At 42.8% G+C, this 12,036-nt stretch overlaps 1 protein-coding gene across 1 annotated transcript in view; it reads left to right on the top strand.

Moving 5' to 3' along the window:
• The window catches only part of duox (dual oxidase), a 24,564-nt gene extending 12,528 nt beyond the window's left edge, over nt 1-12,036 (top strand). Inside the window, exons 23-33 of the mRNA XM_061823123.1 lie at nt 766-944; nt 1,018-1,248; nt 1,401-1,500; nt 2,923-2,972; nt 3,065-3,192; nt 3,309-3,462; nt 3,770-4,002; nt 7,808-7,966; nt 10,239-10,394; nt 11,332-11,460; nt 11,580-12,036. Of these exons, the coding sequence (XP_061679107.1) occupies nt 766-944; nt 1,018-1,248; nt 1,401-1,500; nt 2,923-2,972; nt 3,065-3,192; nt 3,309-3,462; nt 3,770-4,002; nt 7,808-7,966; nt 10,239-10,394; nt 11,332-11,460; nt 11,580-11,702 (1,642 nt within the window). The 3' untranslated portion in view covers nt 11,703-12,036. The remainder of the gene's footprint in view (nt 1-765; nt 945-1,017; nt 1,249-1,400; nt 1,501-2,922; nt 2,973-3,064; nt 3,193-3,308; nt 3,463-3,769; nt 4,003-7,807; nt 7,967-10,238; nt 10,395-11,331; nt 11,461-11,579) is intronic.

Here is a 12,036-nt window from a genome sequence, read left to right as displayed (position 1 = left end):
CTCAAATGTCTACTTTAGCTAATGAAGTGTTTACTTCATGACTTTGCCATCTTTGTACTGACCTCAACTAACTTCACAATAAGCATCACATTGACAAATATTGTACAATTCTTCCAAAAAATGGGCTTCAAACAGTTTATGACCACTTCAACTTTATGATCACTGTCAGACTAAACATTAGAGAAAAAGATTCCCACCAACCAAATAGCTAATCTTTCAATCCGCTATCTTAATGTTGCATCCATGGTATGGTGTTTATAACGCTTAAAGCAACTGGTTGAACACAAACCATGCATCAACACATGTAGACAGACAATTTAATGGTAATCGCAGTCTTATAGTCTCTCATATTATTGCCATACTGATGACCTCAGAGGGGTTGAGGCATCTCAATGAACAGCATAGCTGTCTATCTGTCATAATCTACCCCCTGGTAGCCAAGGTGGGAAATGGCCATTTAATTGATGCGATGTAAAAAACAAAACAAAATTCATTTATTTATCATTACACTGTATGTTGTACAAAGTTAGACAGTAGTGTTTTTCCAATTAAAATACAGAACAATGATGGTTTTTTTTGTGTGGTGGAAAGCTAGAACTGATCAATGGCCATTTTATTTGAATGGGGAAAAGGGTCATTTGGGATTGTTTTGAGTTCCAAGAGTGGTCACAGAACAATTTGAACTCGTATCTTAAGGCACCATTGTGTGTATTTAGAACTGTTAAACACAACCTTTATGGCTATAATACATTTGATCCATTACAGGATTTACTTGAATACTCCCAATGTGTATGTGAAGCCCAAGCGCAGCCACTACATAAGAAGCCCCGTAAGGCAGAAGATCCAACAGTTCAAACGATTCATTGAGAACTACCGCCGCCATATTGTCTGCTTCATTGTGGTTTATGGCATAACAGCCGGTTTGGCGCTCGAGAGATGTTATTGTAAGGATACGTGTTTTATGCCGTGCTGTTGACGCATCATGATGCCTTATTTCAATTCTAATGCGTTTGTCAGACTACAGCTTTCAGGCCACGTCGACGGGCATGCCTGAGACTTCAGTGGTGGGCGTGGTGGTGTCCCGCGGCTCAGCGGCCGCCATCTCCTTCCTGTTCCCCTACATGCTCCTGACCGTGTGCCGCAACCTCATCACGCTCTGCAGAGAGACTTTCCTGAATCGGTACATCCCCTTTGATGCCGCCATCGACCTTCATCGCTCTATGGCCTCGACCGCCGTCGTCCTCTCAGGTTGCCGGGCAGTACGATTTTATGCTCACAAAATGTGAGGAATACTGTGAAGCTGAAATGCACTAGAACCTTCACCTGACCTTTTCTAAGTTGTTTACTTATGATGCACTAAATTTTACTACTTATTTACAAAAACAAGTTATATTTTGTAGTTGTTCACAGCTTGGGCCATGTGGTCAACATCTACATCTTCTCCATCAGTGACCTCAACATCCTGGCTTGTTTGTTCCCTAAGGTTTTGACCAACAACGGGTAATGTTTTACCTTTGTTTTTTCATTCTTGGCATTTTACACAGAGCCTCCATTTTAACGTTACCAATCCGCACCACTAATCACAAGGTTATTGATAGTTAATGAAGCCATTGTCATGGCCAGAAGACACTTTTGAACAGGCATGCGCACACATAGACGCTGAGTGGCCCCCAAGCGATTGCCATTTTGTCCTGGATGTAAAAAGTGCCCCTTTTGCTTCGGTCCCTTTTTAATCAATTCCTTAGTATATCAGAAAATAAAATTTTCATCTGTCATCAATTCCCCTCAAAGTATCACAATTCCCGGCATACAGAGCGCACCTGGCTATAAGCCTCACCGAGTACATTTGTAAAGGAAATACCATTTGGTACATACATAGGCCGCAGGGGTGTAAAATCTGCAAGTGCCCACATTGAAACTGACATTGAAACGAGATCTTTACAAAGACGGTACACAGAGAGTTTAACGCTAGCGGCGCTGCTGCGCTAACAGGGCCAGTTAAAAAAAATATACCGGTAAAAATCAATGAGACACGGCAGTAACGCCAGCGCAGCGCTAACAGTGCCGGACCGGTAAAAGTTACATCCTCGGCACATATATCCGTTCTCAGTCTTACCTTTTCCGCTCGAGTGCCCCCTTGCGGTCGTTTGAAAAAATGCACAAATTAGCCGCATCACCGCATAAACCGCAGGGTTGAAAGCGTGTGAAAAAAGTTACGGTTTATAGGCCGGAAATTATGGTATCGTGTTATTTGAGGAGCAATTATTTGAAAATGGAAAGAGCGGTACGTTTTCTCACACTTTAACTTATTTGGGATTAATCAGAGGGACTTTACTTGGTGGCAGGTGTGTGCTGACCTGATGAGTTTGATCGTGATTACTTAATTCTGAACATAGCCACATCCCCATTGATAAGAGGATGTGTGCACTTGTGCAACTACATTATCTCAATTTTTTTCTTTTTTTTTTTTACTTCCCCGCTCTAATTTTTGTTTCAATTGAGTTGTAGAGGTTATAGATTAACTGGTAATGGGTGGGGGGGGGGAATGTAAATTTTTGAAACATCACAAAAACCTGACATCTGTTGACAGTCACCTCTTGTGTTAACAGAACTATTGGTGATTTTGTTGATTACGTGAACAGAAAGTTAATGAAGTACAATACAGTACATGCATAAATTGATTCAAAGAATGCCACTGTACTATTCATCAGTAGCCTTGCTCAATTCCCACATCCTCTCCTGTCCTGCTCTTTTTGAACAGAACAGGTTAGGAAAAAAAAAGAAAAAGATGACACGGATTTCATACCCGTAGTTGTACAGTATGTTTACTAAAATTGCTTCTTTTCATTTTTGCGACACTGCCATTCAAACACATTCTATGAGGGAATGTTTTCAAATTTATTGTGTGGTCCCCCATTATAGGTCCGAACTTCCTCTCAATTGGTCTTGGTGGTTCTTTGAAACCGTTCCAGGTACTGTATTGCGGTAGATTCAAATGTCACAGAACGGATACTTTTTGTTCCAGTGCGCTATGAGTCCATACAGGACTTTGTTTTGCTATCAGGGTTCACCGGTGTGCTGCTCCTCTTCACTTTGGCGTTCATTTACGTTTTTGCCTCCCGCCATTTTCGCCAAATCAGTTTCCGAGGGTTCTGGATCACTCATTACCTTTACGTCGTTGTGTATATTTTGGTAAGTGTTCCTACTTGACAAATGAACAAAATACGTAAACAAGACAGAACTTTTTTTCTCTTAGTATTTTTAGGAGCTGGATCCACTTGTGATTCTGCCATGTTTGCACCCAACAGACAATCATTCATGGCAGTTTTGGCCTACTGCAAGAACCACGGTTCTACATCTTCCTCATCCCGCCTGCACTGTTCTTCCTCCTGGACAAACTGATTAGTCTGAGCAGGAAGAAGGTGGAAATTGTTGTCATTAGAGCAGAGTTGCTGCCTTCAGGTGACCTTTATTTTATTTGTTACACAGCCCTCTTTCGTTCTTTGGGCAGAAGTTCTATTTCATCCATGCTGAGCAACAAATACCAGCACTGAAATCATTGAATATTCCCTTTGCACATGTGTAGTTTAAGTAAACATATCCAAATATGGCATTTGCTCCCCCTCTTCAACATAAGTCCGTTTGTCTGGCTTTGTTCATGCCACCTCCGCTGCTGTGATTATTGAAATGAACAACAGGGCAGCAAACTTCAAACTGGACCATGATTTATTGTCCTCAGCAAACTCTCTCTGGATTGTGCTCCCTGCAGGCGTAACTCATCTGGAATTCAAGAGACCACAAGGCTTTAGGTACCGTTCGGGCCAGTGGGTTCGCATTGCATGCCTGATGTTGGGAACAGACGAGTACCATCCGTTCACGTTGACGTCGGCCCCTCACGAGGAGACTCTCAGCCTGCACATCCGGGCGGTGGGGCCCTGGACCAGCCAGCTCAGAGAGCTCTACAGTGAAAAAAGTCTGACTGAGTTTGGAGCTTATCCAAAGGTAAGACAGATAGCATAAAAAAAAAACCGTATAGTATTAGCTTTAAAAATTCTAGTTTTGTGCTAGTGTGTTCTGCTCCCAACGTCATTTTCATGTGCCAGACTTCCTTTTATGAGGCGCACTCATTGCACTACTGCAGATAAAAGTAAACATATTTCAAAAAGGTGAGAATAGAAATGGTGACAGAATCGACCAATCTAACAGACTACATGATCATACATTCAAGGGGCAGATTCATTTCATTTCATCCCCTCGGTGGCATAATTGAGAAAGCGTTACCTCCTCAAGAATGCCTTCATGAACTTTTCTTGGAACAGCAAATTGTCTTTTCCAATCTGTTCCTAATGCCCCAGAAAGTTGGAAGTATTACAGTGCCTTTGCACAAATAAAGACTATTAATTGATAATAACATATACTTAAAGGTAATGCAGCCCTATGGGGGCACAAACCAGTGCAATCTGTAGGCCGGTCCCAAGCCCGGATAAATGCAGAGGGTTGCGTCAGGAAGTGCATCCGGCGTAAAAACTGTGCCAAACAAATATGAGCGTTCATCTAAAGAATCCCATACCGGATCGGTCGTGGCCCGGGTTAACAACGCCCGCCCCCGGCACTGCTAACCTGCAGGGCGTCGGTGGAAATTCAGCTACTGTGGGTCGAAGACAAAGAAGAGGAGGAAACCGGATCCAGCGTCAGAAGAAAAAGAGGAATGCACAGAGCCTACAACTGAGTGTAGGGACTTTAAATGTTGGGACTATGACAGGAAAAGCTCAGGAGTTGGTTGACATGATGATTAGGAGAAAGGTTGATATTCTGTTCATCCAAGAGAGCAGGTGGAAAGGTAGCAAGGCTAGAAGTTTGGGAGCAGGGTTTAAATTATTCTACCACGGAGTAGATGGGAAGAGAAATGGAGTAGGGGTTATTTTAAAGGAAGAGCTGGCTAAGAATGTCTTGGAGGTGAAAAGAGTATCAGATCGAGTGATGAGACTAAAATTTGAAATTGAGGGTGTTATGTATAATGTGGTTAGCGGCTATGCACCACAGGTAGGATGTGACCTAGAGTTGAAAGAGAAATTCTGGAAGGAACTAGATGAAGTTGTTCTGAGCATCCCAGACAGGGAGAGAGTTGTGATTGGTGCAGATTGTAATGGACATATTGGTAAAGGAAACAGGGGCGATGAAGAAGTGATGGGTAAGTACGGCATCCAGGAAAGGAACTTTGAAGGGCAGATGGTGGTGGACTTTGCAAAAAGGATGGAGATGGCTGTAGTGAACACTTATTTCCAGAAGAGGGAGGAACATATAGTGACCTACAAGAGCGGAGGTAAAACCACGCAGGTAGATTATATTTTGTGCAGACGATGTAATCTGAAGGAGGTTACTGACTGTAAAGTAGTGGTAGGGGAGAGTGTAGCTCGACAGCATAGGATGGTAGTATGTAGGATGATTCTGGTGGTGGGTAGGAAGATTAAGAAGACAAAGGTAGAGCAGAGAACCATGTGGTGGAAGCTGAGAAAGGAAGAATGTTGTGCGGCCTTCCGGAAAGAGGTGAGACAGGCTCTCGATGGACAACCGAAGCTCCCGGAAGACTGGACGACGACAGCCAAGGTGATCAGAGAGACAGGCAGGAGAGTACTTGGTGTGTCATCTGGTAGGAAAGGGGAGAAGGAGACTTGGTGGTGGAACCCCATAATACAGGGAGTCATACAAGGAAAGAGATTAGCGAAGAAGAAGTGGGATACTGAGAGGACTGAGGAGAGGCGAAAGGAGTACATCGAGATGCGACGTAGGGCAAAGGTAGAGGTGGCAAAGGCTAAACAAGAGGCATATGAAGACATGTACACCAGGTTGGACACGAAAGAAGGAGAAAAGGATCTCTACAGGTTGGCCAGACAGAGGGATAGAGATGGGAAGGATGTGCAGAAGGTTAGGGTGATTAAGGATAGAGATGGAAATGTGTTGACTGGTGCCGGTAGTGTGCTAAATAGATGGAAAGAATACTTTGAGAAGTTGATGAATGAAGAAAATGAGAGAGAAGGAAGAGTTGAAGAGGCAAGAGTGAAGGACCAGGAAGTGGAAATGATTACTAAGGGGGAAGTCAGAAAGGCATTACAAAGGATGAAAAATGGGAAGGCAGTTGGTCCTGATGACATACCGGTAGAGGTATGGAAGCAATTTGGAGAGATGGCTGTGGAGTTTTTGACCAACTTATTCAACAGAATACTAGCGGGCGAAAAGATGCCTGAAGAATGGAGGAAAAGTGTTCTAGTTCCCATTTTTAAGAACAAAGGAGATGTTCAGAGCTGTGGGAACTATAGAGGAATAAAGTTGATGAGCCACACAATGAAGTTATGGGAAAGAGTAGTGGAGGCTAGACTCAGGACAGAAGTAAGTATCTGCGAGCAACAGTATGGTTTCATGCCTAGAAAGAGTACCACAGATGCTTTATTTGCCTTGAGGATGCTCGTGGAAAAGTACAGAGAAGGTCAGAAGGAGCTACATTGTGTCTTTGTGGATCTAGAGAAAGCCTATGACAGAGTACCAAGAGAGGAACTGTGGTACTGCATGCGTAAGTCTGGTGTGGCAGAGAAGTATGTTAAAATAGTACAGGACATGTATGATGGCAGCAGAACAATGGTGAGGTGTGCCTTAGGTGTGACAGAGGAATTTAAGGTGGAGGTGGGACTGCATCGGGGATCAGCTCTGAGCCCCTTCCTGTTTGCAGTGGTAATGATAGGCTGACAGATGAGGTTAGACTGGAATCCCCTTGGACCATGATGTTCGCAGATGATATTGTCATATGCAGTGAAAGCAGGGAGCACGCAGAGGAACAATTGGAAAGATGGAGACATGCACTGGAAAGGAGAGGAATGAAGATTAGCCGAAGTAAAACAGAATATATGTGCGTGAATGAGAAAAGTAGAGGGGGAAGAGTGAGGCTACAGGGAGAAGAGATAGCGAGGGTGGACGACTTCAAATACTTGGGGTCAACAATACAGAGCAATGGAGAGTGTGGTCAGGAAGTGAAGAAATGGGTCCAAGCAGGTTGGAACAGCTGGCGGAAGGTGTCTGGTGTGTTATGTGACAGAAGAGTGTCTGCGAGGATGAAGGGCAAAGTTTACAAAACAGTGGTGAGGCCGGCCATGATGTACGGATTAGAGACAGTGGCACTGAAGAAACAACAGGAATCTGAACTGGAGGTGGCAGAAATGAAGATGTTGAGGTTCTCGCTCGGAGTGACCAGGTCGGATAGGATTAGAAATGAGCTCATTAGAGGGACAGCCAAAGGTGGATGTTTTGGAGACAAGATTCGAGAGAGCAGACTTTGATGGTTTGGACATGTTCAGAGGCGAGAGAGTGAGTATATTGGTAGAAGGATGCTGAGGATGGAGCTCCCAGGCAAAAGAGCGAGAGGAAGACCAAAGAGAAGGTTTATGGATGTGGTGAGGGAAGACATGAGGGCAGTTGGGGTTAGAGAGGAAGATGCAGGAGATAGGCTAAGATGGCAAAAGATGACACGCTGTGGCGACCCCTAACGGGACAAGCCGAAAGGAAAAGAAGAAGAAGATATACTTAAAGGTAATTTCAACCAATGTTTTCCTAAACTGTGTATCAAAGGTGCACCGCGTTCCCTGCAACAGTTTTATTTGCCCAACACACGAACAACTCCAAATTAGTTCATCGTGGAAAAAGGGTTTCCATCTGCAAAATGTCCCTTAAAAGACATGACAGAAAACAGCCAGTGAAGCAAAGCTATTTGTTGTAGAAGGTAATCGTGAGCGCTTGTATTCTGTTCCTTTTACCACAGCTGTACCTGGATGGCCCGTTCGGAGAGGGACACCAGGAATGGACCGACTTTAAGGTGTCTGTTTTGGTGGGAGGAGGCATCGGCGTCACGCCATTTGCCTCCATCCTCAAAGATCTGGTGGTCACGTCCTCCATCAAGTCCAAGATTCAGTGTCAAAAGGTATGCTTCTCTTCCCATAATATTCCTCATTCAATACTGTCTCCATACTGACAATAGACCTCGTGCCCCTACGTCACCGAAGTCACGTGACTGGCCGTATTGATGGTCTAACAGAGCATTCTTCAATGCTAAGTCGGTTGGAGACCGCTAACACGACTTCCAGAGATTTGCTCGATACGGTTAAACATTTAAAAGGTGATAATAAATGAAGGTACGTGGAGAAATTTGAGACCCATATTTAATGCTGAAGTCGATGTTTTAGCCGATAAGAAATTGGACTGTTAACCCGCTTCCGTTCGTCTTGGACAACTGGATCTACACGCATATCTGGTGAGGAAGTTGTTGAGATTTGCATGGAAGTGTTTGAAAGCATAGAAAAGTCTGGACACATACAAATACTTCATTGCTGGATCTGTTGTCAATCAAGAATAAATCCCACATAGTGATGGAGCCACTCAGTTTTTGTCAATACAAATACCAATATTTAAATAAATGACCCCTAGTTTTACACAAACTCCTAATCATTAACTATGATTGGGAAAAAAAAAGACAGCTCGTCAGCTCCTCCATACACGAAGCGTGCTGCGCCCACACGTTAAACTTTGGTAAACCTCTTCGTGACAAACGTTTTTTTAAAAAATGCATTGTTCTCAAATGAGTCCAATGCGTATTTAAAAAAAGAAAATAAACCACTGAGATAGGCTTCAGCCCCCGTACACGGGAGCGTGTTCCGGCCACACGTTAACCTACCTAAACATCACTGTGACCGATGGTTTATTTTCTTTTTTTAAATATGCATTGGGCTCATATGAGAACAATGCATATTAAAAAACAAAAAGTCTGTCACAGAGAGGTTTACCGAAGTTTAACGTTTGGCCGCAACATGCTTCATGTACGTTGGAGACGACTCCCTGTCGGTTTTTTTTTTTTTTTTTTTTTTATTAACACATTGTTCTCAAATGAGTCAACTTGGCATAATAAATATTTATTGGGAATTTGATAATGAGAAGAATAATTCCTACCTGAAGTGAAGTGATCGCTACACAGTTGTGTGTATTTGGTTGGGCACCATCCATCACGTTTAATTGCCGAAATCCATCTTTATTTTCTGGTCTTTTCAGCTGGTATTCCAAAGAATGATCTCTTTGAATAGCCGTCTCGTCTGTTGTGACAACCAACAGCACAACGGGTCTCCGGTATTGTAAATATTCTCCTCCGGTTCAATGTCGAGCAGCTCTGTTTGACCGGGAATATGGCGCCGTGAAAATGGTGACGTCACGTGCACGAACTCTATATGCAAGGGACTCAAGTCGTTTTATTTGCCTCGAGTCGCCAACTTTAGGACTTGGGAATAGCTTGGCTAAAACTCATAAAAGAGGCTCAACGTCTGCACGGTGAATGTGTGAGCCAATGGAAAGTGCTTTTGGAACCGTGATGGTGTACAGTAGATAAAGCGCTACATAAGGGCACTTCATACAGTTTATACAATTGTATACAATACTGTGCGGTGTTACAACACACTTACAACACTTCTGCTTGAAACTTGAAAGCGAAGACCTGAGCTGTACATGTACTCTATGACTTGCATACGTGTGACGTACTTCCCGTTAAACCTGCCAAACACAACGCAATTGGCTTGGACCATCGCATAAAAATGACGCGAAACTGCACATTGAGCAATTGGAGCCTCTTTAGGAGTATTGACAGTATAATGTACTTTATTACATTTCTTAAACCATTAAAACCTAGATTAATAGTCAATAAAGAGGCAGGTTGCTAAAAAGAGTGGACACAGTTGGGGATTTTTTTTTTTAAGGAATCTCGCTGATTCCATTCATTTGAATGTACCCAGAGAGGGACACGCCTTTCCCATATATTTTAGTCACAACTAGGCACTTTGGAGATTTTGTGTATAGTTTTGATGTAAAACACACTGATGCTTTATATGGATATGTGCCCTGCAATTGGTTAGCGACCAATTCAGGTTGTGCTCCACCTCTCGCCCAGAATGAGCTGGAAGAGGCGCCAACATACAATACCTACAACCCTAGTGAGAATGAGTGGTATAGAAAATGGATGGATGGAAATCTTGTGTGCATTTTAATTGGCTGCAACGATGCCCACCAAATTTTGAACTGTGGAAATAAACAGTAGCTGACTGTTTCATCAAGACAGTTGCCAAACCATGCAGACTGCGCGACAATCTCGTCGGGTTCGGCCTCGTTGCTCACTGTGCAGCAGCCTTTACTGCGAGATGTATTATGTTTGTCAGGTGTACTTCATCTGGGTGACACGGACACAGCGTCAGTTTGAGTGGGTGTCAGACATCATCAAGGAGGTGGAGGAGATGGACTCGCTGGATCTGGTGTCAGTTCACACTTATATCACCCAGGTGGCCCAGAAGTTTGACCTCCGCACCACCATGCTGGTGAGTTAAGCAACAGTAAAAAACAAGAAATGTCAACATTTCCAACTAAAATGCAATCAAATTATCCTGGGTATTCATTCATTCATATTTTCACATTTGTTTTTGAGCTCTGCATACATTGAACATATCATCCAGTTGGGATAAGTAGTTTTGAAGTTGGGGGTTTGAATCTGGCTTCCGGCCTTCCTAGTTGGAGCAATTTACCAGAGCGGACTCAACATATTCTGTCGGGAAAAAAGAAACTTCTTATAGACAGTGTTTACCAAAATTTTTTTGCCGCTCGCCCAAACGACACACCATCACATAGTTTTTCCATAGATACGCATAGGCTTAGCTTGCAATAATCAATCATCATTGCAGTGCTCAATTTTACAGTTGAAAAATTACACAAATTAGTTTATCAGGCCACCAAAAATACACAAAAATCCAAACTTTTTTTTTCCTGCTACAATTTAACATCTTCCATCATTTAATTTCACATCATTTTAGTGGGTGGAGGGGGCTTGTTTGCTCAGTAGTAAAATTGAGGTCCATCTGCTGGGTTTACTTAATTATGAAAAATGTTTTTAGTAGCAACCCCAATAATGAATGACGAAATTTGTCTTGTAGTCTGATTCAGGCATAAGTCATTGTAGTTTCTTGGTAAATTTCATTGTCAATTTTGTCAGTGCAGATGTCTGCAATATTTCACATTATTGTGCAATATTTTTTCTTTTTTTTCTTCTAATACCCTTATTCACATCACCTTGCACTTTTCCTTAACTACTGTATTTATGTTTTAAGTGGAGTCTCACACATTAGATCAACCCTCAGAGCAGATTTATGCTGTTTTTTAAATTACAAACCAGATTTGATAGTGTTTACTGTTGTATTCATATTTTGCTGGGATACGAGGTTCATATTTTTTTGTTTGTTTTTGTTTTGAATGTGTAAACAGTACGTGTGTGAGCGTCACTTCCAGAAGGTGTGGAGCCGCAGTCTGTTCACTGGCCTGAGGTCCGTTACCCATTTTGGCCGGCCGCCCTTCGTGTCCTTTTTCAGCTCACTCCAGGAGGTTCATCCAGAGGTCAGTTCTTTTTGAGCCGCTCTCGCTCCACCTACTCGCGTCTGCCCACGGCGGCACACACTTGAACACGTGTAATCGATGGCATGGAATATGTTTGAATAAGCGTTATTTTCCTGCAGGTGTCCAAGATTGGTGTGTTCAGCTGTGGCCCACCGGGACTGACCAAGAATGTGGAGAAAGCCTGTCAGCACATGAACAAGAGAGACCAGGCGCTGTTTATGCACCACTATGAGAATTTTTAAATGATGTTCTTTTTGAATATTTATGCTGAGAAATACTTATGTAATTGAGCTAATTCAGTGTACACCCTTTAAAATGAAATTGAATCCATCTTATTGATCTTCAAGCTGCAAAATTGTCTGCTGTGTTGAATGTCTTTGTTATTTAATAATTTTATTCTGAATAGTGACATTGGGTTTATCTGTACTCAACTGCAGATGTGTGCACATTGACAAATCTCATTTGCTGTCCGACTGTCCTACATGTGTGGCACTACTTTGTAATTGTAATTGTCAAGACTATCCCTGCTATCTTGTCTAGTACCAATTACTTCTTAAGCCAGTGGTTCCCAAACTT

The sequence above is a fragment of the Syngnathoides biaculeatus genome, chromosome 6 (genome assembly GCF_019802595.1).
Source record: "Syngnathoides biaculeatus isolate LvHL_M chromosome 6, ASM1980259v1, whole genome shotgun sequence".
Lineage (NCBI taxonomy): Eukaryota > Metazoa > Chordata > Actinopteri > Syngnathiformes > Syngnathidae > Syngnathoides > Syngnathoides biaculeatus.
This window is presented reverse-complemented; position numbering and strand designations above follow the sequence as displayed.